Source organism: Mesoplodon mirus (genome assembly GCF_964341445.2).
Source record: "Mesoplodon mirus genome assembly, chromosome: 5".
Taxonomy (NCBI): domain Eukaryota; kingdom Metazoa; phylum Chordata; class Mammalia; order Artiodactyla; family Ziphiidae; genus Mesoplodon; species Mesoplodon mirus.
This window is the reverse complement of record NC_138980.1, coordinates 120,690,833-120,716,598: the sequence shown is the minus strand read 5'-3', so window position 1 is coordinate 120,716,598 and position 25,766 is coordinate 120,690,833. Positions and strand designations below refer to the sequence as shown.

The following is a 25,766-nucleotide window of genomic DNA, read 5'->3' as shown; positions in this document are numbered from 1 at the left end:
AATGCAGTCTCTTTAAAAACAAAACTAAATTGTAAGTACTATTAGGCTAGCAGAAAGTCATTTGATTCTTTTGTTGCTCAGTTACACTTAGTAGTCATCCAGTTTCAACCAAAATTTATTGTGTGCCTACCTGTGCAAGCTCTTTTGCTGGGAATTTGCTAGGATTTGGGGATGCCTGGCAAAGACGACTGAACAAAGATGACTTTAAAAAAATGGTATCTGCCTTCCAAATAACTTAGTCCTACTTACTCCGAAGTCCGTTGCATAAAACATATACAAGCAGAGCCATTGTGCTTAAAGTAGAAGTTGGGAGCCTGGAGCTCCCTCCAGCCCAGGCCACTCCTGAGGACACCGTTTGGTGACTTGAAGATTCTCTAATCCATCTCACTAGTGTACAGTCACATTGCTGGAAACATGTGCCCTTTGTCTCTTCAGTGCTCTCTTATATGTAGACATATGGTGACCCACTCCATACAGAGACTTAATGTAATGTAGCATTAAATGAAGCCTGGAATAGAACTATGTTAGACCTCAAATAGAAAGGAGCTCTGAATACAGCTCACAAATTTTCAGGTCATTAGCTGTAAATGGAACCATAATTGGTGAGCGGTTATTCTAGCAGTTTGGGAATAAGAAGATGAGTTAATCTTCCAGCTTATGGCAGATAGCTTCTTAAACTTTGAAATGGAATTCTTTGAGACTTAAAGATAGGGATATAAATACTTTGCTGGATTTTCTCCATTAGTCAAGATTGTTTAAGAGGGAAAAGTTTGCCATTGTTCCAAAATATTTTTCCTCTAATTAATCCACATTATTTTCAGGGAACTTTGCCTAGGAGGAAGACTAATTCCTTATGTTCCTTCCCTCTCTTTTAGGTCCTACTCCCATAGCTTTAAACTGTCACTTGGAATCTTTTGGGAGGGCGGAACAGAAGTGGGCAGAGTGTTTGGAAACCGGACTGAAAAATTCTCCATAAAACATTACCATCCTATAAATGGTTCTGTCTGGATGGATTCCTTGAGATGTGTTTTATTTCCATTGAAAACTCAAAAACTTTGAAACATTCACCGTTCACCTCTCAAAACTTGATGGGGAAAATATTCATCATCTGAAGTATTCAAGAAAAGCTTGAAGAAATAAAAGAAACCAGTTGTTCTCCGGACCACCTTAGGAGGCAGAAGTTCCCAGAGAGCCTTCAGGGCTCGTTGGGAAGGGAACCCAAGATGGGTGTTAAGAGCCTGACCAAACGATGTTCTTCTGTTTAGAAAAGAAGAGGTGGGGGATGGACGGTGCCCAAAGCTAGCGGGTCAGTGTCACTTTCTTCCTCCTTTGCCCCGCTCTTCTCCTTCTTCTCTGTCCTGCGTGTCCTCACTTTCTCACCAGCCCCCCGACTGCGCATCCTCGCACTTCGCATCCTCCTAACCCCCTCGTCCGTGCGGGCCCGGCGACTACGCCCACCCACCCAGGACCGGGTCGGCCCAGGGCTCCTTCTCGTCCCCTGTCCCGAAGCTCACGCCTCTCTCTCTGCCGCCCACGCTCCCCGCTCCGGCCGCCCCCATACTTCCCGGCCAAAGGGGATCCCAGCCAAGTAGGCCGCCCCGGCCTCGGCCCTCCCCCACCCGGGCCAAGCAGACCATAAAGCGCCCTGCCCAGCCGCCAGCGCACTCAGCTCCTCGGCGCCAGGAAGCGAGCACCGCCCCCGACGGCAGCCCGGACGCCGCGCTCGCCTCACCTGCGCTGCGCGCTGGAAGCCCGACCGAGGGGCCGCGCGCTGTCCGCACTCCCAGGCAGGGCCCGCGGAGCCGTGAGTCCCGAGCGCCCGCGGGGAGCAGGAAAAGCCAACATGCTGGCCCCGCGCGGAGCCGCCTTGCTCCTGCTGAACCTGGCCCTGCAGCCGTGGCTGGGGGCCGGCGCCCAGGCCACCCCCCAGGGTAAGTGGGAGCGAGCCGGGGCGGGAGCCACGGGCCAGGGTCCCCCCGGTCACGGAGCCCGCCGTCCCGCGCTCCCCTTGGGCGAACGGAGGGACCAGCTCCGCGCGCGGCTTGGCCCCTGGCTTCTGGGGCCTCGCTCGGCACCTCTCTCTTTTTTACTGTGATTGGAAACGATAATTAAAGATTAGAATTTTCGGAGATTCGATTATCCAGCGATGAGACCAATTCCCTATACAATAGTTTGGGGGATGCAAAACTTATTTTCAGGCTAGGCAAAAACGTGGGGTTTCCAAGCTTATGGCGCGGCCCTAGACCTCGAACACGTTCTGTTTGAAGTAGGGTGAAATCCGAATTCCGTCCCCCGCGGCTCTCTCTGGCCGGCCCTCCACTCAGCCCAGCATCCTAAATCCTTCGACGCGGCAGGAGCGATGTTCCGACCAGGTGGTCTGAGGCTGATATCCCCAAGAAGGGTGCAGTATTGCTGTATTGCCCTGCCACTCGCCTTTTTCTGCTCCAACTTTGCTGGGACCCCAAAGCCTCCTTTGGGAGTTGGCTTGGTCTCTTGATTCTTGAGATAAATTGAACTGGAAGGCTGAGAAATGGGTCTTTCTCTACAAAGAGGTTAATAAGTTGACTAATAATTTGAAAAGCCACCTGGATGATCAGTCTTCAAACCCCTTTGTGAGATGGGGTGAAAAGAACTGTTGGGCAGAAAGCACTTAAGCTTAAACAGAATTTTGGAAAGACCAAAAGGAAGAAATTATTTAAGCAAGAAAACATTTTAGGGCTTTAACTAGCTATCCAGTGACGACCTTCATCTGTTTGAATTGATGCCTGGGGTTAATTTTTACTGACTAAGGAAATAAAGCTGGAAGAGACACGCAACTTGAAGTAAAAATTGCTAATTCTAGGAAGGCAGAATGAAGAATGCCTGTGCTGGTGGTCTCCATTCCCTTCCCCTCCCACTGCAGTAATTACCCATTTAAACTTTGCATTTCACCAGATAACTCATTTTGATTCCAGACCAGGCAACCAGAATTGTGTTTTCAGGGAATACTGAACAGCTTTTAGTTTGGGTTGAAATGTTTAAAATGCTGTACTTTATAGTATTTATTCATTGTGACCTTGCTTCTAGGAAGGTAAGAAAGGAAGCCTTTTTAAAAAATTAATGTATAATTGGCATAAAATGTTATATTAGTTTCAGGTGTACAACATAATGATTTGATAATTGTATACACCGCAAAATGATCGCCACAGTAAGTCCAGTTAACATCCATTGCCACACGTGACTACAGATTTTTTTCTTGTGATGAGAAAGTTGTGATGGACGCAGTTTGTTTTCATATCTTGGCTATTGTAGATAGTGCTGTGATGAATAACTCCATATATCTTTCAGAGTTAATGGTTTTGTTTTCTTTGGCTAAATACCCAGGAGTGGGATTGCTGGATCATATAAGGTAGTTCTGTTTTTAATTTTTTGGGAAACCTTCATACTGTTTTCCATAGTAGCTGCCCCAACTTACATTCCCACCAATGGTGTACAAGGGTTCCCTTTTTCCCACCTCCTCACCAACACTTGCTGTTTCCCGTCTTTTTGCTAATAGCCATTCTAACTTGTGTGAGGTGATATCTCACTGTGGTTTTGATTTGCATTTCCCTCATGATTAGTGATGTTGGGCATCTTTTCACGTATATGTTGGCCATCTGTCTGTCTCCTTTGTAAAAATGTTTATTCAGATTTTCTGCCCACTTTTAAATATGTTTGGTTGTGATTTTTTGTTGTTTTGTTTGTTTTTGCTATTGAGTTGTATGAGTTTTTTATATATTCTGGATATTAACCCCTTTTCAGAGATGTGATTTGCAGATGTCTTCTCCCATTCCATAGGTTGCCCTTTCATTTTGTTGGTTTCCTTTGCTGTGCAGAAGCTTTTTAGTTTGATGTAGTTCCACTTGTTTACTTTTGCTTTTGTTGCCTTTGCTTTTGGTGTCAGAAAGGAAGCTTTTGACACAGTTCAAAAGTTTTCTTATTGCAAACATTATTTAACATATTTGAATTCATGGGTATAATATTTTGTGTTATATGAATTCTTGACATTTGAACACACAACTTCATGGTGTGTTGCAGGTATGCATTTTGCTTCTCCTTGGACAGAGCTGCCTGTTTTATGGAGACTTGAAATCAGGCTATACCTAAATTATTTGGTTAATTTAATTGCTGTAGATGATCTGATTAAGTCAAGTTTCTGATAGATTCTTTATTGAGTTGATTGGTTTGCAATTATCAGCTGAGCTGAATAATTTGCTTATCTCCTTTTTCCTCTGAGCTGCCTTGCTAGTCTTATTGGTAAGTATTCGATTTTCATACAGTGATGGTTGGGCTCATTGGTAGCAGTAATTTCACCTGTAACACTAGAAGGTTGTGCTTAGATCCTGGCGCTATTACTAAAGCGTAATAACATTAGTAGAAATTTGTGGTGTCTCATTTCCTTTTCAAAACACTCTCCAAACTCATTACTAACTAATCCCAACTTGGCCTCTTGGGAGTTAAGCCAGTGGATTAGAGGAACCCTACAGATTGAAATGCGGTAAATTTAGTTTCAGCTGAATTATGAAGTAATCATGGTCAAAGCAAAAATCAGGAATACCAAGAGTTTTGCATGCAGTTCCCATACTTTTAAACACACATCTCTTTCCTGAAGATGTCTTATCCTGAATGGAACTTTTAAATATATTACCTTATTTCCCTTTGCTCCCACTGGTGGAAATGTAAAGTTTCCAGTTCTCTGGAAATTTGAAAATTCTATGCCCCTTTTGAAGTACAGTGGGCAGCAGTCCTCATGTTTGGGGAATGTGGGATGCTAGAAAGAACATAATAGATATTCTGCTTTCCAGGGCTGCTAGTAGTAAAATCATTATTGTATAAGGTTCTTGATATACATGAAAGAAACAATACAGATCCAATCTGAAGACATATCATCTTTTAAAAGGAGTAGACATTCATTAATAACTAGGCTTTTGCCTGTTTTTTATAATTTTATTTTTTCTTACGAAAGCAACACCTGTTCATTGTAAAAAAAAAATTGGATAAGTAAAAGCAAATGAAATTAAAAATGTATAATTATTCAACCCAGAGATAGCTACTATTCTTGTTAGCATTTTGTCAAATTGTTTTTCAAATCTTTTTCTGGGCAAATACATATCTCAAATGGGGTCATGTTATACATGTAATTTTATCATCTGTCTCCACTTAATATATCATGAGCTTTTTCCCATATCTAAGTATTCAGCTGCATTATCCTTTTTAATATATAGTAATTTAATATATAGTATTTCTCTTTTTGGGTGGACCAAAATTTATTTATCCAGGGCTCTAATGTAGGACACTTAGTTGTTTCCAGTGTTTTTATACTGTAAATAATTTGTTGAACATTTGCAGTGCCACAGGATGGCTTCGGAGGGCTGAAATCCCTGTAATCTCTGTCAAGCCTTTCTGTCTCTGTTAAGAAGAGACAAAGTGCTGTGCCAGCAAAGATTCAGGTTTCCCACCTCTTCCAATTAGATTTTCACATAACTCCTTCCTAAATAGAAATTCTAGAATTAACACTGGTGGTGACTCTTCTAAATAAATTACCATGTCATCCATTATTTTCTTAAGATAAATTCCTTTTGTAGCAACGCTAAATCAAAGAGCATATGTGTCTTAGGCCCTTTGATATTGCTATTTAAACTGGCTTCAGAGTGTTTATACCAGTTTAAATCTTACCCACCAGTATATGAGTACCCATTTTCCTGAATCCTCACCAACAGTTGGGTATTATTGTATTTATTGTTTTTCCAATTTGATGGTGAAAATAATACCTCGTTGTTTAAGTTAGCAATTCCTTCATCATTAGTTAAGCATATGAACACTTATATATATACTTATTTTCCATTGTAACTCTTTTTCTGTAAATTGCCGTTTCATGTTATTTACCCATTTTTCTATTAGGATGCTTATTTTATTGATTTGTAAGAGCTCTTTATAAATTATGGATACTATGACCCTTTTTAGTAACCAGATTATTGTATCCAGGAGACAGCTCTGGAGCCTGAAGTTCCTGCAGGCTATGGAATTGTCCAAACGATATTTGCATAAACCGAGAAAAATACTAAGTAACTTAATGTGAGTATTACCCAAATTTGGCCTTTGCCTTTTAAATTAACTGGACATACTCTCTCGTAGCTTTCATAAAGTTTGAGAGAAGGTGCTGCTGACTCGATCAAAAGCAACTTACACAAATATAAATGCAGGTTCTAGTTTTTGTAGACCAACTCTATCAGTGAGGTTACAATCAAGAAATAGAAACCACGTTGTATGGTTTTGTTTTGTTTCCACATCGGGATTTCTTAACAGAGAGACACTGGGGCACTGTAAATGCACAAAGGGAATACTTAGGTCTCACAAAGGTAGCAAACTGTTTTGTTGACAGTCTATCTCCTACCATACCCCTGCTTTCTGCTGCATATTCCGTGTCACTCATTACTGACCAGGAAAAGACAATTGGCTCTGGTCCAAGAGGCACATGAGGGACCCCGAGGCGGAAATTCACTACTAGGGGCCATAAGAAAAACAATGACTTGGATGCTATTACCTGCGCCCCCCCCCCCCGCCCACCTTATACGTTAAGCCTTTACTATAAAGGCTTTTAGCCTTTATACTAGCCTCTCCCTAGTGGGCATTTTCAGAGCCACTTCTTCAGCCAAAATGCAATTTTGGGTTTGCAAATTTTGTCTTCTCTTGGGGGCTATAATCTTGTGATGAATATTGTGCTCTATTTCTTCTGGTTCAAATGTCCAGCCACTGTAAGAGTGATGAGGAAGAACTGGCGAGTTTGACAATGTGGAAAACTGATTACAATATCAGTTTACTTCATAGCTTACTGTCAAATTGTCTCCCCTCAAAAAACGTGTTTGCCCCAAAGTTAAACCTTTCACTGATTGTTCCTTTCTCCCCATGCTCCGCAGTCTTTGACCTTCTCCCGTCCGCCAGCCAGAGGCTGAACCCAGGTGTCCTGCAGCCAGTCCTGACAGACACCACCCTGAACGAGCTCTATGTGATCTCCACCTTCAAGCTGCAGACGAAAAGTTCAGCCACCATCTTCGGACTTTACTCTTCAGCTGACAACAGCAAGTATTTTGAGTTTACTGTGATGGGACGCTTGAACAAAGGTAAGGAGATTTATAGAAATTATTTTCTTAAAAATCCTCTCTGCCTATTCCAGGATTTGGGGTCTCCTTTACTTCAGATGGTTCCATCCACCATTGATTTCAGTTTTCAATACCAAATTCCTCTGATTGTGCATTTACCTGTATAGGGAGGGTGAGTTGATATCGGGAGAAAGAAGGAAGAATAGCTTGCGGCAAAAATGCCCTTTGACATCTTCCAATCGTCATGTTATTCTGGATCCAGCTCTGAACGGGACAGGACCCAGGACAGTTTGGCCACTCTGTTAGTCAGCTTGAGCTGCTATAACAAATACCATAGACTGGGTGGCTTAAGCAACAGATGTTTCTTTCCCACAGTACTGGAGGCTGGTAAGTCCAAGGTCAAGGTGCCAGCAGATTTGGTTCCTGATGAGAGCCTGGGTCCTGGCTTGTAGACAGCCACCTTCTCACTGTGTCCTCATATGGCCTTTCCTCAGTGTGTGCTGGTGCAGAGAGAGAGAGAGTGAGCTCTGTCTTCCTTTTCTTGTAAGGACACTAATGCTGTCATGGGGGTCCCACCCTCATGACCTAATCTAAACCTAATTACCTCCCAAAGGCCCACTTCCTAATACCACCATATTGAGGGTTCGGGCTTCAACATATGAATTTGAGGGGAACACACACATTCAGCCTGTAATAGCCACTCACACCATTCTTGTCTCCCTTAGAAGCATGTGGCTTAGCAGACCTAACTCCTAGCTCTGCAAGCACCTCCCGGACTTGATGGAGAGAATATATCTCAGCGGTAGAACAAAATGAACAACTCTCTTTTCTACCTGTTTTGTGCCAGTTTACACAGGTCTGTCACTTGTTTGTTCCCTCTGCTGTCAAATGTTTCACTGTCAAATTGAGTTCCTACATGTACTAAGAAATGCCTTCCAAGGAAAAAGGGCACTATTTTTTCATCTCCTTCTCTTCCACCCGTGCCCTGGGGACACCACCTGTTCCTGCTTATTGAGGAATGTGACAGATATGTGTCCATGCTGCCTCGTGCTTTTAAAAAAGGAGGACTTGTCCTTCCGGCGAGATTTTTTATTTCAGTTTGCTCTACAAAGTAGATATTTCTAATGCTTCAAACTCTCTGAGATTCTAATTGTGATTGAACACTTAAAGCTGCAGGTGTTGGGAGCTGAAAGAAATTCCTAATTCTTAGCATTCACAGGACTATAGAGTTAAAAGCAAGAAGGAATGGGCTTTTAACCCCTCCTTTTATGTCAAGTTCCAATATCCTCTCTTCCTCCTTCCACCTCACTCACACGTCTGCTTTCTCTGTCTGTTCCTCATGGCCTCTCAGGGGCTGAGGTGCAGTTTCAGACAATGAAGGGAGTTGGGGACATGGTTCATGATTTAGCAGATGTTTCAACCATTCCTGCTCCCTTTTCCCCACCTTCAGCCCTGATAGGAGGTAATTTCACCCATCTTTCTGCCTTGATTCTGACAACCCCATTTTGCCTCACATCTCTTGAAGGAACAGCTCATTGCCTAAGAACCCAGCTACTCAGTTTATCATCTCTAAAAGCCACCCTTCTTCATCTAAAGGGCAGTAGCTTCTCACTAAATTATTTTAGATGCACTGGAAGGTTTTTCTTTTAGCTCACTCAGCTTAGTGGCTAAAAGGCGCTCTCTAAAGCCAAAAACTCTGCTTCTAGCTTTTCACTCTCTCTGAATCTCACCCTCTATTTCTAAATTGGCCATTGTGGAAAAACAAGCAACTTCCCCCGAGCTGATTCTTTCTGTTCACTCTATAGAGGCCAGGGTAATGCTAGATACATGGGCAGGTAGATGGATAGGGAAGGGGGTTGTTAAGTGCGTTTCCTTGGAAGAATCACCAGTCATGTGAGTCAGCTGTTAATACCAGCTGATCTCCATGTTAAAGGAGAAAAAAAGAGGAAAGGATTGAACACCTTTCCATCTGCCAACCTACTAGAAGAGCTAAAAAGCTCTTAGAAAAAATATTTTTTAAAAGGAGTCCTAAAAGAATCCAGAGATGACAATTCTTAGAAAACAAAGAGGAATTTATAACAGTATTAGAATTGAAGAATTTGACACAGAGAAGTTTCCCTGGAGCAATAGGAAAAAGGACAGAGATTTGCCATGCCTGGTGAATCTGAAAATTCTAGGAAGGAGCAGCAGCCCATTGTGACTGGAACAAGAAAGAGAAGTCACTGGGTCCATCAGGTCCAGAAAAAGATGCAGCATGTGTTGTGACTCCCCATTGAGGTGTTCAGTGGTGGTGTTGGGCTGCACCCTGCAGGCCTGCAAGTCTTGTTGCCCAGCCTCGAGACCAAAAGAAGAGCCCAGAACAGTGATGGAGACATCAACAGTTTATTGGACAGGGGATCTTACATGTCTGCAGCAAAAGGTCCTGGAGCGACATCCCACTGTATAGACCAGACAGCAGGCAGGACATGGCAGCGATCTTTGCTCCTCGAGGGAGAAGGAGGCTACCATGTATGGGGGAATTTGACGTCAGGTTGGCTCATCAGTTACCAGGGAAACTGGCAGCTGGGGCACATCCCTCACAGCCCCTCAGGTTAACCACCATCATGAGGGCAGAAGTTTCCCTTTAATAAATTAGCAGGTGGAACCGTTCTGGTCTAAGGATTAGAACAATCACTAGCTGGGGCAGGGGGCAAGCACGTTCATGTGAGTAAGTATAGGTGAAGCAGGGACTGGTCAAGCAGGGGCATTACAAAGAGCAAGAGACCATCTTCAGTGACCTGACCGTTCAGGGGGCCATGCACACATGCCATGATTTGTGGAGGGTGGGGGTAAAGCATCTTCCTGGAAGGTGAACCCCAGTCCATTATTCAACTGACAAGGCTCAGCTAATCTTGTCTTCTGTTGCTTTGCATGGAAAACAGCGAAACAAGAAATCAAGATGTATCTCTCATGACTTAAAGCACCAGAGTAGGAAATAGGACACATCTTTCCCTCTATTAAAGGTTATGGTTTGGGAGAGGGTGACTGCACAGATGGAATTGAAGAGAAGATTTAGTTGTCTGGGTCTTTGACGAGCTCCTACGAGAAACTAAAGCGTATTCCATGAAGACTGCAAAGAATGAGTTTGCCACTGAGCTTTCTGTTTCTACCCTCTCACTTTGCAAGTCATCCTACCATGGTCGCCTCATTACCGTTCGCAAAGCATAACTTGGATCTAGTTATGCCTGACTGCAGAGACCTGTAGTGGCTTCCGATCCCAAACTGAATAAGGTGCAATTGCCCAGGCTGGGCATTTAGGGCTTTCTATTGCCTGACTCCCAACCAGCCTTTCCAGTTTGTCTGTCCCTCCAACTGTCCGTGCAGCCTGTGCTTCAGCTGGATGGACTAACTACTGTTCCCTGGACGCACCCACGCTGTCGCTCCTTCTCTGTCCTTTTGCTCTTGCCCTCTGCTCCCCCTGGTGCATGCCCTGCACCATCTCAAGTGACTGAAACCCTACACACGTAAGACACATCTCCAGCTCCTCCTGACGCCTTTCTTTATATGACTTTGTACCTCCACAGAAGGTGCTACTGTTCTCTTGCCTTGTATTTGAATTACTTAAGAGGTCTTTTCTCCAGTAGGTTATAAGCTCCCCTAAGGCAGGGACTGAGCATCCCTTAACTTACCTTTGTGTATACTGCAGCATATAGCACAGTGCCCTGTACATAGAAGTGGCTCATGAAGAGATTGGATAGAATAAATGGAGGCTGAGAAGAGTAGCTTTGTTTAAAAAAAAAAGACGTTGTGGAACTTCTAGACGTATACAATGTCACACAGTAGGCCTGGCTTGGAATCACTTTTTGAATGAATGAATGTTGAAGACCATTTGGTTGAGGATGTAAAAGTAATACTGGTAGTATTTCTGATAGAAATGCTCTATCAGATTATTAGTAATGCAGTGGTATAGAAATAAGCATTCTATAGAAACCACCTAGCTGGGTAGAAGATATGGTTGGTGATTTTCTTGAATCTGGCATAGAGACAACTTTCCAGTTAGTATCCTGAGTTTGAGTCACAATTAAAAGTCTCAGGAACTGTGTCACCATGAATACATCTCTGAATTTCCCTGAGCATCGATTTACTATCTCTAAAGTGGGGATGATAATGGCTACCTCCCAGGTTGATTGCAAGAACTGACTTATATAAAGTATAATAACTTAGACTCTGAAGCTCAATAAAAACTTCAGGTTACTATATTAGCTAGATTAGATAGATAGTGAGAGACAGAGACACCTTTCTATTATTTAGGCAACTGTCTTCCAAAAATGATGAGTTGGTGAACTCTTGGCTTACCTTAATGAAAGCTTCACCTTTCAGAAAAAGCATGAGAGGACTGCTTCTTCAGTCTTAATTTGAGAGCCACAGAAAAACAACTTGATGCTGTGGAAATGAAGGGAACTCCAAGAATTAGCAGTAATGACTGGAGAGAGTGAGGCTCCTCAGCCTATGATAGGAGAAGTCAAATGGTTCAGAGTAGTTGTTCTGAAAGCTGCAGGCTAATGAGAGATACAGCTTGAAAGAGATGGAAGAGTTTAAAAGTTAGAATTCTGGAATTCCCTGGCTGGCCAGTGGTTAGGACTCTGAGCTTTCACTGCCACGGGCCCGGGTTCAGTCCGTGATGGGGGAACTAAGATCTCGCAAGCTGTGTGGAGCGGCCAAAAAAAAAAAAAGTTAGAATTCTAAACCAAATAATGAAGGGGAAAAAATGAGGTGCCTCAAACACTTATAATAATATTTATCTATGGAGCCATTACAATGAACCAGGGCCATGCTAAAGGCTCAACGCTCATTTTCCCTTTTAACTGTCACAGTACTCTAATGAGGTACCCTTGAATGAACTCAGTTTTAAAATGATGATATACGGAAAGCGGAAAGAATTTTCATGAACTTTAGGACAAACCTTCAGAGGGTTGTACTATATTATTCATGCATTTTGGGATTTCCTGGAAAAGAAAGCTGGGATTATTTGAAGGCAAATAGGTTTACTAAAAATAAATCCTGCCAAACTTTTTAATGAATTTTATGAAGTCACTCATCATACCTTTCTGAATAATATAAAAAAAGAATAAGCTAGATAAGTAGTACTGTTAGGAGTTGGTAAACTGCCTTATAGCAAAGTATCTAGTGTTTTTTGACAAGGCTCTGTCTTGGGCATTGAACTTTTCAACATATCAGTGACTTAGGTGGAAATATAGTATTTTAACATGTTTGCAGTTGGCACAAAGCTGGAAAAAACAGTTGAACATGTCAGATGCCATTATCAAGATTTACAAGGTCCTACCTGGCTGACACACAATAGGCCACCATCAGATTAAATTTAACAGTAATAAATGTAAATCCATCCTCTAGGAATGACAGGAATGTAGACACCCAGGATGTGGAAGACCCATCCTAAGCATTCTAGTCAACAACGTTAAGAACCAAGCAATGTTGAACACAGTGCCTGGCACTTAGCAGTTGCTCAGAAATGTTTGCTGAATGAATGAATGAACAGATACAGTGATGCAACTTTTTTAAAAGCTTTTTGAATTTTAGGCTTCATTAATACACACATGTGGCCAGATGAAGGGCACTGTTAGTCCCACTGCACACTTAATTGTCCAGCCTAGAGTATTGTCTAGAATACTGTGTCTAGTTGTGAGCACATTTCACAGGGACACTGTCAAGTCAGAAATTACCTTGAGGAGAGTCACCAAGCCAGCATCCTTCTGGATCCCGTTTTTTACCACATCACAAGTCAAAAAGTTAAAGGAACTGGAGAAATCAAGGAGCCAGACAGAAGACATGAGAGAGATGAAAGTTGCCTTAAAATATTTGAAGAATATCATTTCGATTGAGGATAAGATTCTCTCTGTCTCTAGTTCTGAAGAGTAAAATTAGGACACACTGGTGGAAGTCGGAGGAAACAGATATTGGCTCTGAATTAGGAAAATCCTGGGGAGCAATCCAAAAGTGAAATGGGTTTTTCTGCAAAGTGAAGTTCTTTGTTACTGGAAATGTGCTGGTAGAGGCTGCATTTTTACTGAAGGGATTTGTGAAGTGAGATGTTAAGCTGGATGACTTATAATGCTAATATTCTGTGGCTCTACTAAGGCTAGAGAGCATTCCATGGGCATTTAAGAAGTTGCTTTGTACCTCTCTCCTATAAGGTGACCTTGGGATTCTTTGCACATTTACAGCTCTGTTACCTACCAGATAGTTGTTTATAGTGATGTCTCATAACTTAGCAAAATATAAAGCCTTTTGCAGATGTTCAGTATAACTGCTGTGCTTCCTTTCACTGGATGCTTTCTTTGCTCCGTGTGTGTGTGTGTGTGTGTATGTGTATTCTGTAAGCTTTACATTGGTTTAAACTGCTACAAAAAAATTTCAAAACACACATACTGCATTTATCACATCTGGGAGTCACCCAGAGTACTTTTAGGAAAAGCAGTTTGATGATTTACCTTTTATGTAGTTCCAAAGCACTAAAGTTACAAAGACCTTAGCATATAAGGCATAAAGATAAATGAGTCAAGGCCAACAAGAATATCCGTCACAAGAGACATTAATGGCAAGAAGTCTTTTTTTAATGTACAGTTATTTAGAGAAGAAGAGGAAAGGTTGACAGCAAGTGCTTTCATCCTATTTTTAAAAGTGCCAAAGAGCAAAGCCACTTGCCAAGTAAAGCAGAAAGCCCCGGACTACCTTGCTGAGTTTGCTGCCTGCAGGCCAGGTCACTCTGAATTTCTTTGCCCAAGCAGACAAAATATTATCATTTCCAGTTCTTTAAAGCTGGCAGCCTGCTTCGTAGCTTTGACATTCAACACATCATAATATTTTTGACCACCAAGTCCATCCACTTTTCAAAAAGCACCTTTTGAAAGTTTTCCCAAGATAGCAATATTTCAAATCTTCATTGCCTGGGTTTGCTTCTTCATCTTCATCCCCCGCCGGTCACTGAGATGGTTTTAATCAGGCCGGGCTGCGTGGCTCCTCTGTCAGGCTGGTACCCAGACATGGAAATGCAGCCATAAAACGGGGCTCCAAACTCTCAAGTACACAAAGATGCTAAGTTTAGAAGGAAAGGATTTATGTAAGTAAACTAATGGAAACTGCTCCCCACATTTTTAAAAAGATTATGGATTAAAAAAATCAGAGTAGATACATGAATACTCTATTTTATCTATTTTTTCATTCAACAGATAGTTGTATTTGGTGTTCTCAGATGCTGTGGTGTATGGGAAAATTAGTAAGAAATAGACTGCTTGTCCCAAGAGTTTATGCTTTAGTAGAGAAGATGAGAAAATAAACAAATATACTAGTACCTACGTTTGTACAGCAGCTTATATTTTTGCATTTTCTTATTTGACCACCACTGAAAACAAAATGAAATAGGAAGGACAGCTTTTATTGACTCCTTTTAATAGTTTAAGAAGTGGACACTTCAGGCCCAGGGTCACATAGGGATTAAGTGTCCGAGCCATGACTGGAACCTGAGTCCTGAAAAAGTATACCTAGCAAAGCACCGAGAAAGTGTTAGGGAAGATGAATGAGGCAGTAACTTCCAGCCGTGGGGAAGGTGGAAGACTAGAGTGAGTCTGGCGCATTTGAGCTGGATCTTGGCTTCAGATTTGTGGCAATGATGGAGCAGGAAGGAGAGGAATGGAGAAGAGAACATTCGCACAGGAAGAAAAGGATGAGGGAGGCTGGAGAAAGCTAGAGAGGGGTGAACATGGGTTGTTAGAACTGGTCGTTCAGCTTGGCTGGTGATCAGCAGAATGGAAGGTGGCAGGAAGGTTGGGCCAGTCCTGGGATAAGTTACACGTTAATTAGGGACCACTAGGGAGCTAGTGAATGATTCCATTGGCTCACTCGTGTGTTGTATTGAAAAGGCAATCATTTGGTCAAAACAGTCCTGTAAGAATCTCAAGCTTTCGGTCCAGAAAAACTGCATAGAAAGAGACCCTCAGCAGGAAGGTAAGTAAGGAATCTGGCAGAGAAACACAGACATAGAACAAGGTAGAGGCAGAAACACCGTTTGAAGACCCGCAGCCTTCAGTTCTAATCAGAGGAGTTCTTGGTACTCGCCCTGAGAGAGAACAAGGCTGAAATCACCAAGCAAACTTGTTTCAGTGAGAAGCAAGCAAGAGAATGGAATGTGCCTCAGCTGAAGAAGCAGAGCTGTACCCAGTGACGGTTTTCCTGAGTGCGTTGCTCCCTGGGGTGCTAAGGGGCAGAAGTGGGCTGGAGCCAGGAGAAGACTTCTCCTTCCAGCTTCCAGGCCTGATATTTCACTCCTTCTGGAGGCAGAAGTGATGTCTTACTGGCTTGCTTGTATTTTCCCCTCTGTTTTGCTCCCCTCTGCTCTGTGTGTATGTTGGGCTAAGACTGGGCAAGGTGAGCACTGGGAAAGGGGGACCAGAGAGAGGAAGGGAACCATGTCTGCTCTCTCCCCTCCAGTGGTGCTGCTTCTGGAGAAGGTCAGGGAATCTCCCAGGCTGCAGACTCCTGGGTTGTTGAGGCTGTTTCTAGACTCATTGTGACTGATGGGAGAATGCTGAGTTTTCTGAGCAGGTTCCTGTCAACTCTCTGGGGTAGTCTTACTGCTCTGAAGATAAAATAAATATAGAAGCACTGAAGTAAGGAGTTTGCAATAAAAAAGAAAAATGAAAAAATGGAAGCCATAAGCAAAATGAAAATTATTGGATCAAGTATGAAGAATGGTGAATGTCAAAGCACTTGATAATTTTCTGCTAACAGACCTTGTGAAGATGGAAGTTTCCGTAATTCTTCTTTTCCTTTTTTTCCTCTTGCTCTTGTCACAAGATCTAGGAGCATGAGGAATCTGTCATTTCAGTGCTGCACTGCAACACAAAGCAAGGCAGAAGTATAGCGTGCTCTTAAATGACAGCATGAACACGATGGCAGTTTTGGCTGCCTGCAATAGATGTTAAATTGCTACTCTCTAAACTTTTAAATTTATATGTGAAAAGCTTTTGATGCAATCATTTAATTATTCATTTAAAGTTTATATTCACAACATTAATGTGCAACTGTCATATGTAACGTACTCCACTAGGTACTATTTATAAAATTAAACTTAGTGATACAGTTATGAAAATAAATCATGGCCCACATGGCCTGGAAGGCCTGCTAAAAGCAGGCAAGAGGCCCATGAAAATATGTTTCCTTTGAATTCCACAGAAATCCCAGGGGAGAAAGACCAAGGGTATTTGTTTTAAGCTGCTCTGTGTATCCTCTTAAACTGTTACTATGAGGAACAGAGGTTGTGGCCATAATGAAAATGAGGAGATCCTGAGTATATGTGTCTATGACCTGGTTGAAGTCTGGTAGTCCAAGTGGTGTTTTCACTGGCCTAAAAACGCCAGGGATTTGCAAAACTATTCAAAAAAGTAAAGAAATAGACGTCTTAAAATATTGAATTAGTGCATATATTTGGGTTCATTTTCCCCCTCTTTTGTGTACCTTATGCCTCCAATTTCCAGCCATGCTGTTACTATTATAAATTCTCAACAATATTAAATAAAAGGGTAAAAAAACTCTGTTGTATCCCATGTTTAAAATACCTCAAGAATTTCTACTCACGTCTGTTTTCCTTCTCCTCATACCACATTTACTTAAGTCTTACCAATACTTTGCTTCAGGAAACGTAGTAATGTACTACAGCCATAGAAAGGCCTTCTAGCCAGTCTGTTCTGTCAGGTCTTACCAATTCTTCTCTCTCGGTAAGCAAGTGGTGGCAACCACATGGGCATGAGAGAAGATCTCCTGACTCCTCAGGGCATCTGTCTACACCACAGACCCTGATGCCAACTGGCCCCCTCCAGCCATGGTCAAATGGGAGAGCAAATCTAGTCAGGGTTTAGAAGGGTGGGGAAGTCAACCTAGAAAGTCTAATGTATTTGGAGGAAGTCTTCAAAAACATCTTTAAAATTTCGTAGTAGGGATTATTTTTTCTGGCAATATTGCAACATAAACAGATACTCCTGGCTGGCTACTCCATGGGGCAGCACCAAGTTGGTATTTACACTTCACAGAAGAGGTATCGGAAGAAAGATGGTCCCAGTTACTTGTTATGAATCATACAGACTGACTGTAGCACACTCTGGGTTTATGGGTGGAATTCATTTTTTTCTTTTACTTTTTTGTATTACATAAGTAATGCATGTTTCTTGTAGAAAAATCAGGCAATGAAAATGAAGAAAAGGAAAAAAAACACATCGTCCAAGCGCCCAGCAATGACCGTATTAATATTTCCTTCTGATTTTCTGTATATGTATATATACATCTACGTACATACCTACATAGTTTTTTCGGAATGAACCTGTATTGACTCATAACCTTTTTTTCACTCATTGTAATACTGGGAATGTCTTTTTGTGTAAGGTAGTGGATCTTCCGTGAAGTCCTTACAAAGGCCTATCCAGGCCTAGCATTCTTTTAGTCATGGAATAAACCACACTCAGTTTCAAATTCTAGTCCTGTCACTTACTGTGTCCTTGAGCAAGTTCCTTCGCTTATCTGAGCTTCCCTTTCCTCACCTGTAGTCATTCCAGTTTCATAGGGTTGCAGTGAGGAGAAATTAAGTGTTTAGAGCACCGAAGGGCCGCACCCAGCCCTGTAGTAGTGCGCAGTAAATGTTTGTGAATTAATGAATTCATGCCCTCAGGAGCTTACTTGGATGTTACTTGACTTTTGATGGGTTCTACTTGCTCACTGTACTCATCATTATCTGAAATTATACTGTTTATTTTCAAATTTACTACTTATTGTCTCTCTTCATGAGCACAAAACATTCTCAGCAACAGAGTGGTGGCCAGTGCCTAGAAAAATGCCTGGCACACAAAATGTTGAAAATTTATGGTGCTGACTTACTTGCGTCTTTCCAATGACCCAGCCTTGCCATTGTCACCTGGAGGCTGTGCAGCACAGAATCACGCCCTTTCCCTTTATCTCATTATTCACTGACCTGTGCTTGGCTCTAGCCATCCTCCGTTACCTGAAGAATGATGGGAAGATTCATTTGGTGGTTTTCAACAACCTGCAGCTGGCCGACGGCAGGCGGCACAGGGTCCTCCTGAGACTGAACAATCTGCACCGGGGAGCTGGCTCTGTAGAGCTCTACGTGGACTGCTCACAAGTGGATTCCATTCACAATCTCCCCAGAGCCTTTTCTGGCCTCGCCCAGAGTCCTGAGGTGGTTGAACTGAGGACTTTCCAGAGGAAGGCACAGGTAAGAACCCACAAACCATTCTCCAAAGTGGAAAGATGAGTTTCTGAAGCTTCTGCTGAATGCAGAAGAGTGGGCTGAGGTCAAGAGTGGGTCTAATTTTGGCTGCATGTTAGAAACACCTGTGGAACTTAAAAACCAACTGCTAGAGGGCCCACCCTCCAGACAAGTTAAATCAGAATCTATAGCGATGGTGCCTCGGCATCAGTATTTTTTAAAATACTGATTCTAACGTGAAGTCAAAATTGAGAGCTGCTCTCTTAGATGATAAGTGGAGACTTTGGGGATATAATTATAAAGTAGGAAAGGAATAGCAAAAAGAATAGCAAAAATTTTTAAACTATCTTAGGGCAATAGGATGATCTACTTGTAATCTTTCTATAACGTTATTATATTTTTAGTGAAAGTATAAAAGAATGATTGGAAATTGCCAAGCACCAGGAACAACATTTTTCACAGGTCTCACTAGAACATCCCTAACAAAAAGACCCTTATTGCCAACTTAATTCCATGAGGCCTTACAAATCACATCACTTCTGTCTTCCGTTTTATGCCCTGTTGATGGTATTTTTTTTCATTGTATCATTGCACCTACTCTAGAAATTGCCACGTATGTTTCTCTTAGAATTTTGCACTACGGGGACTTCCCTGGTGGCGCAGTGGTTAAGAATCCACCTGCCAATGTAGGAGACATGGGTTTGAGCCCTGGCCTGGGAAGATCCCATGTGCCACAACTACTGAGCCCACGTGCCACAACCACTGAAGCCCGTGCTCCTAGAGCCCGTGCTCCACAACAAGAGAAGCCACCACAATGAAAAGCCCTTGCACCACAACAAAGAGTAGCCCCTGCTTGCCACAACTAGAGAAAAGCCCACATGCAGCAACGAAGACCCAATGCAGCCAAAAATAAATATTAAAAAAAATAATAAATTTATTTTAAAAAAAGAAGTTTGTGCTAGGAAATACTTTGTTTCCTATAAATAACTAGTATTCTTTGTCTTTTCCAATTATTACTATAACTGTTCATCGTTCCAGAATTTCATCTGATACGGAAGTCGAACCCCAAATCAGTAACTACGTTCATCCACTGTGGCCCATATTGTTGTTTTATATATTGCAATCACTATTTTCCACTTCTATTTCATTATTATATGCTTTAACTAAATTATATGTGCTTTTACCAAGTTATTCTGAGCCCTTTGTGTAAAGAAGCAGGGTGTAAACAGTAATTTCCATTGTAACTAGGAATGCTGAGAAGTTTTAGATAATAATGTAAAAACTATGAATCAGATACTAGAGTTTGTGCTTGAAACATAGGAAGCATTTTCAAGCAGAAATTTCAAGAAAGCTAAAATCCAAGTTTAGAGAGAGGGAGAAAGAGTGGTATATATATTTCGTGTAGATTTATAGAGAGAGAAAAAAATTAATGGAGAGATATGCCAAACTTTATTTCTGAATCCCCAGAGTAGCCCAAATAGTCATAATGACAGTCAGAAATTGTGTCACTGACATTTCAGAAATTAGTCTCCACCACCAGATAAGTCCATTTCTAAAAACCAAGGTCATCAGAAATAGATGGAATTTTCTGGAATTTTGTCCAAAAGTTCTACCTCCTTAGACTACGAACAAGGACCACAGTGCTCTGTCTTCATAGTCACCTTCTCAGTCAGTCAGTCAGTCAATTAATCAGTCAGTAGGCACATTCTAGGCTCTGCCTCCATAGAGCTTATGGTCTGATTCCAACAAAATACCTGTTATGTAGCACGTGTTGCATACATCTTAACTTAGCTAAATGAAAAAGCAGAGTTGCTCTGAAAATCCTTGGTATGCTCATTTCTAAAATAAGAATGATGACTTTATGTTGCCAGTTAACATAAACATTTTCTATCATACATATATAAAATAATGGGTACAGTAAAAGCTACAAAATTAAGAGGTGAGGAAATTGACTATGACTAACAATGAATGATGGATCTAAACCAGTAATGTGAAAATATATGAAAATATACATCGCAGAATATACAGTTTAATATCACTAATCATTAGAGAAATGCAAATCAAAACCACAATGAGGTATCGCCTCACACCGGTCAGAATGGCCATCATCAAAAGGTCTACAAATAATAAATGCTGGAGTGGGTGTGGAGAAAAGGGAACCCTCTTGTACTGTTGGTGGGAATGTAAATTGGTACAGCCACTATGGAGAACAATATGGAGGTTCCTTAAAAAATTAAAAATAGAACTACCCTATGACCCAGCAATCCCACTACTGAGCATATACCCAGAGAAAACCATAATTCAAAAAGACACATGCACCCCAGTATTTATTGCAGCACTATTTACAATAGCCAGGTCATGGAAGCAACCTAAATGTCCATCAACAGAGGAACGGATAAAGAATATGTAGTACGTATATACAATGGAATATGACTCAGCCATAAAAAGGAATGAAATTGGGTCATTTGTAGAGACTTGGATGGACCTAGAGAGTGTCATACAGAGTGAAGTAAGTCAGAAAGAGAAAAACAAATATCTTATATTAACATATATATGTGGAATCTAGAAAACTGGTACAGATGAACCTGTTTGCAAGGCAGAAATAGACACAGATGTAGAGAACAAATATATGGACACCAAGAGGGGAAAGGCGGGGTGGGATGAATTGGGAGATTGGGATTGACATATATACACTAATATGTATAAAATAGGTAACTAATGAGAACCTGCTGTATAGCACAGGGAACTCTACTCAGTGCTCTGTGGTAACCTAAATGGGAAGGAAATCCAAAAAAGAGGGTGTATATGTATACGTATAGCTGATTCACTTCGCTGTACAGCAGAAACTAACACAACATTGTAAAGCAGCTGTACCCCAATAAAAAAGAAAAAGAATATACGAAAAAAAAAAGAATATATGGTTTATTCATCCTCATAATCCAAGGAAACCAGAGACTTTGCTAAAACCTGGATCCAAGACACCCTAAAAACAATAGTGTTTAAAATTGGGGTCAATGTCTTATTCATTACAGTCTAAACTCCATAAACAGACAACTCTTAAGAGGCTCCTGCCACAAAAGAGCTTGTTTACCATGAAGGAAGATTGCCTTTTCTCTTCTCTGAGTCACGTTCGTGAACTCTCAGACCACGCTGGACGCCAGCACTCTCCTAAATTACTGGTTTCTTCCATATTTGCTTCAGTCAAAAGGATAGGGCTGGCAGGCTTCAGGAAAAAATGCAAAACCACAAAATTATGTAAAGTGTCAGAGTCCAAGTATTCAGGCCTACTCTGTTAAAATTGTGTGCGTCTGCAAGCTCATTGGCTTTTGAATGACATCAGCAATGTGTGGTATGAATCCGATTTCTTCCAGGACTCCTTGGAAGAGCTGAAGTTGGCGGTGAGAGGCTCGCTGTTCCAGGTGGCCAGCCTGCAAGACTGCTTCCTGCAGCAGAGCGAGCCGCTGGCCGCCACAAGCACAGGTGTGGGCTCTTGGGCAGTTTGCACACCTCCATCAACACAAACCCCCAGGCCCCCGGCTGGACTGGGTCCCATCCCAGAAAGGTGGGCTGTCGGCAGAGCAGCCCTACAGGATCATATACCTACAGAGATGAGGCTCTCGTGCCAAAGTCCAGGGCAAGGAATATTTTCATTGCACTTTTATTAGTATAATTCATAGGAATTTGGAGTAACCAGCCCAGTGGCATCATTATCATTACGTTTTAGATGAATTCAATGAATTTTACCCCAAATTAAATTCCTGTATCTTAGGTTCTTTGTCTTGATGATGTCTGGGAAATCGTTTGTTTTTGAGTCACTGTACAAATAGCTGTCACTGACTGCATGCTTCTTACCTTCTGCTCTTCCTACAGGAGACTTCAATCGGCAGTTCTTGGGGCAGATGTCACAACTAAACCAGCTCCTGGGAGAGTTGAAGGATCTCCTGAGACAGCAGGTGACCAGTAGGACATACCGTCAGAGAAGGCCCAGTCTTAGGAGAGAAGCTCTTTGTTGGAGTTAAAGGAGCTGCAGGCCTGCAGAGGCAGGGAGGGGACCTGGAGCCTGACCCCAAGTGGCCCCGTGCAGCCCGCTGCCCTGGGGCTCTGAAAATGGGGGGCCAGCCTGTGATAAACACACCAGGGCTCCATGCAGAGTGGCAACTACCAAGAGCTCCTTTAACACTCCTCTAAGTACTGCTTAATAGTTTGCTACTCATGGATTCTTTCACTCCTGGATTATACATCAGGAACTCCTTTTCCAACTTTTTTTTTTTCCCTTCCCATTTCTAAAGGTCAAGGAAACATCATTTTTGCGAAACACCATAGCTGAATGCCAGGCTTGCGGTAAGTGCTTTTCTAGTAACTGGTGCCTTCTGAGTTGGACCAGCAAATGCCAACTGATGACGGGCCTGGGTGGGTGAGGCTCCACTGGCACTGGTTTCTGGAGGTTTGGCACAGAGGCAGAGGGAAGGGAAAAGAAGTTCACTGGGAAACTAAACTTGCTTCTGTATCAGCTCTGTTTTCTTGGTGGTTTATAAGCCTGTGGATGATGGTTTTCCTCTAGGTCCTCTCAGCTTTCAGTCTCCAAACCCCGCCACCGTGGTGCCCCCCGTGCTCCCAGCATCCCTGACACCCCCAGTGCGCCGGTGCGATTCCAACCCGTGTTTCCGTGGCGTCCGATGTACCAACACCAGAGATGGCTTTCATTGTGGGCCCTGCCCTGAGGGCTACGTAGGAAATGGGATCACCTGTTCTGACGTTGATGAGGTAAAAGTTCAACTCGATAGGCTGGGGCTCCCTCAGTATCTTGTACACCTGACAGCTTATGGAAAAAGAAGTCATGTTGAAGACTAAGGGATGACTTGGGTTGTCCTCCAGGCTACATAAAAACTACTCCCTCAGGAATCCTTAGAGATCTGTGATGGTGGGAAGGAGGAGGCATGACACACAGTTGTGGCCGTGATCATTACGTCTCCCCTCCGTGGTTCCCACTCTTCCGGTTTGTGTTGCTACAATGCTGAGATTTCAGCCTTCAACTCTAACATTGATTCTTTCTCTGAAGCAGTCTCTGTGACGATTGTGATTTTTCCACACATTTGCAAACGTGGGAGGGGAAAGACCTGGGTAAGGGTATATTTCAGGGGTTGCAACTGATTGCTTCAGTCTTCCTAAAACAGAGGAGCAGACACGAATCTCAAACCAATAAGACCTTTTGAAGAGGCCCCATTATCTGTGAGTAACCAAAAGTGCCCAGAGATGGAGCCAGAAAGACATACAGCAAATATGGGCTGTTTGGCCAGCTGGCAAAGCCTCTGAAGGACCATGGTTAGCCAGTCACTGGTCCAGTCCCAAAACAGTGTTCACAGTGGGTAACAAGGCTGCCCCCAGAATGTGCCTTTTCCCTCCCATCAGGCCAGAGGAAGGCTGGAAGGAGCCTTCACACACATGTATCCTGCAGGCTTGTGGTAGCTGATTACCTCCCCAGGTAGTAAGCAATTAAGATGGTCTTTAGTCATCCCTCCACTGGAAGAACATCTGCACATGTTTCACAGAACTGCATCTGGTTTTTATCTGTGAGCTGGAATTTTCCTCCTTTTGAAAGGGCAGGAAGTGGTCATGTTTTTTACATTAGTTGAACTGGTTAAAAACAAAACAAAGTCAGAATGAACCTCCTAGACTGTGAGAGCCTAGGAACAGTCATGGACTTGGTAGGGCACAAAGGCAGGCACAGACCCTGATGAATCACATCTTAACTCAAGAAACAACTGCCCTGGCTTTGTCTTCTCAAGGTCTTTTTGTTTGAGTAGTTGGTTTCTTTGGACTCAACTAATAGCCAGCTGACAAGTGGTCCAGGAGCGCTCTCCTCTCAACAGAGGTTTTAAAACTCCAAGTTAGAATATCAGGGAATTGGCACTGGGAGGTAGACTGGTTAACATTAAGGACTCTTTCCAGTCGGCTGTGCGTGATTCTATAATATAGCAAAAGCCCACTACAAGGCAACCTCCAGACCGTGTGGGTCAGGGATTCTGTGAGTAACTATGAAAGTGGAAGCCTTTATTGCCTTTGATCATGTCGAGCACCAAAAAATGGATAGTTAAAGGGATCCCCAAGTCTGCGCAAATAGATGAATGGAAGTTTGAGAGTGTTTTCTCCATGTGGCTAAAGAGTGAATTTTTCTTTCTCTCTAGTGCAAATATCATCCCTGCTACCCAGGCGTGCGCTGTGTGAACTTGGCTCCTGGCTTCAGATGTGACACCTGCCCGGTGGGCTTCACAGGGACCACGGTGCAGGGTGTTGGGATCAATTTTGCCAAGACAAACAAGCAGGTGGGCTGAAGTTGTGGCCTTTTAATCTCTAATTACCAACAGAAAACCTTTGGTTGGTTCCCACCTCTGTCCATATAACCTTTTACCTCCCTGAGCGGCCAAGGGTGTGCAGAAGAATGTCCTCATGCACTGCGGGCACATTAGGAAGTTTTCCAACTGATTTCACCAAGGCTAGTGAGGAGGAAGCTAGTCAACTGGGATAATCGAGTAGCACTAGGAAAGCAGTTAAGGGGGTGATCCTGGACATGTGGCATGATTCAGCCTTACTTTGTTGGTAGTTTTTTGAACATTTCGTCCCCCCAGTTAACTTAAGAACTAGGGAAGCGAAAGCTTTGAAAAATTAGGTCACTTTCATAGAGTCATTGTTGCTGATCAGAAGCTGTTTTAGAGATGAGAGGATTTCAAGAGTAGAAATAATCCCCTGAGGAAACCTGCCTTTCTTCTTATATAAGCCGTAAATTGCTGTAAAGCACTCAAGCAGTTTGTGACCGTCTCCATTTATTTCCAAATGTTCTACCATATCCTGGCCATTATTTAACTGACTGACCGTGAAATTCTTTTTGATGTTTTCAGCCCTTAAAAATGGTTGGTCTATAAATATATTTTACTACCTTACGGAAATTATTAGCTTTAAAGGAGGGCAGACGTTCGTTATTTCCTAGCAGCCTATCAAGGGATCCTAGAGGGCATCATTTTTTAGACTAGAAAAAGGAGCCAAGCTCGACACACAGGAATAACAAGAAGCCATTGGAGTAATGACCTAAGTTTGTCTTCCTCTTCTCTAAAGACAGAATCGCCAAGACTAAGCTAAGGAAAATAGACAAAAAGAACAGAAGGTGCTTTATGTAAGCTAGGAAGGAGCCCTTCCAGTGGATTTCCAGAATATGGTATAATGAACTCAAGTCAAAGGGAACCAACTTGCTAAAATTAAACAACAAATTTTAATGCATGACCAATATCAAAAGAAATAAAAGGAAATGTGCAGGTTCGAGAAACAAAGAGGGAACTCAAAGTCAGAGCTGTGGGTGGAAACTGATGTCACAGCAGCTCATG

The 25,766-nt window shown here is 42.5% G+C and overlaps 1 protein-coding gene across 1 annotated transcript in view; it reads left to right on the top strand.

Moving 5' to 3' along the window:
* The first annotated feature begins 1,579 nt into the window (after positions 1-1,579).
* THBS4 (thrombospondin 4) overlaps positions 1,580-25,766 on the top strand; it is a 52,004-nt gene continuing 27,817 nt past the window's right edge. The window contains exons 1-8 of the mRNA XM_082621261.1: positions 1,580-1,931; positions 6,936-7,139; positions 18,149-18,396; positions 21,762-21,870; positions 22,261-22,343; positions 22,680-22,731; positions 22,952-23,154; positions 24,576-24,713. Coding sequence (XP_082477387.1) covers positions 1,844-1,931; positions 6,936-7,139; positions 18,149-18,396; positions 21,762-21,870; positions 22,261-22,343; positions 22,680-22,731; positions 22,952-23,154; positions 24,576-24,713 — 1,125 coding nt within the window. The 5' untranslated portion in view covers positions 1,580-1,843. The remainder of the gene's footprint in view (positions 1,932-6,935; positions 7,140-18,148; positions 18,397-21,761; positions 21,871-22,260; positions 22,344-22,679; positions 22,732-22,951; positions 23,155-24,575; positions 24,714-25,766) is intronic.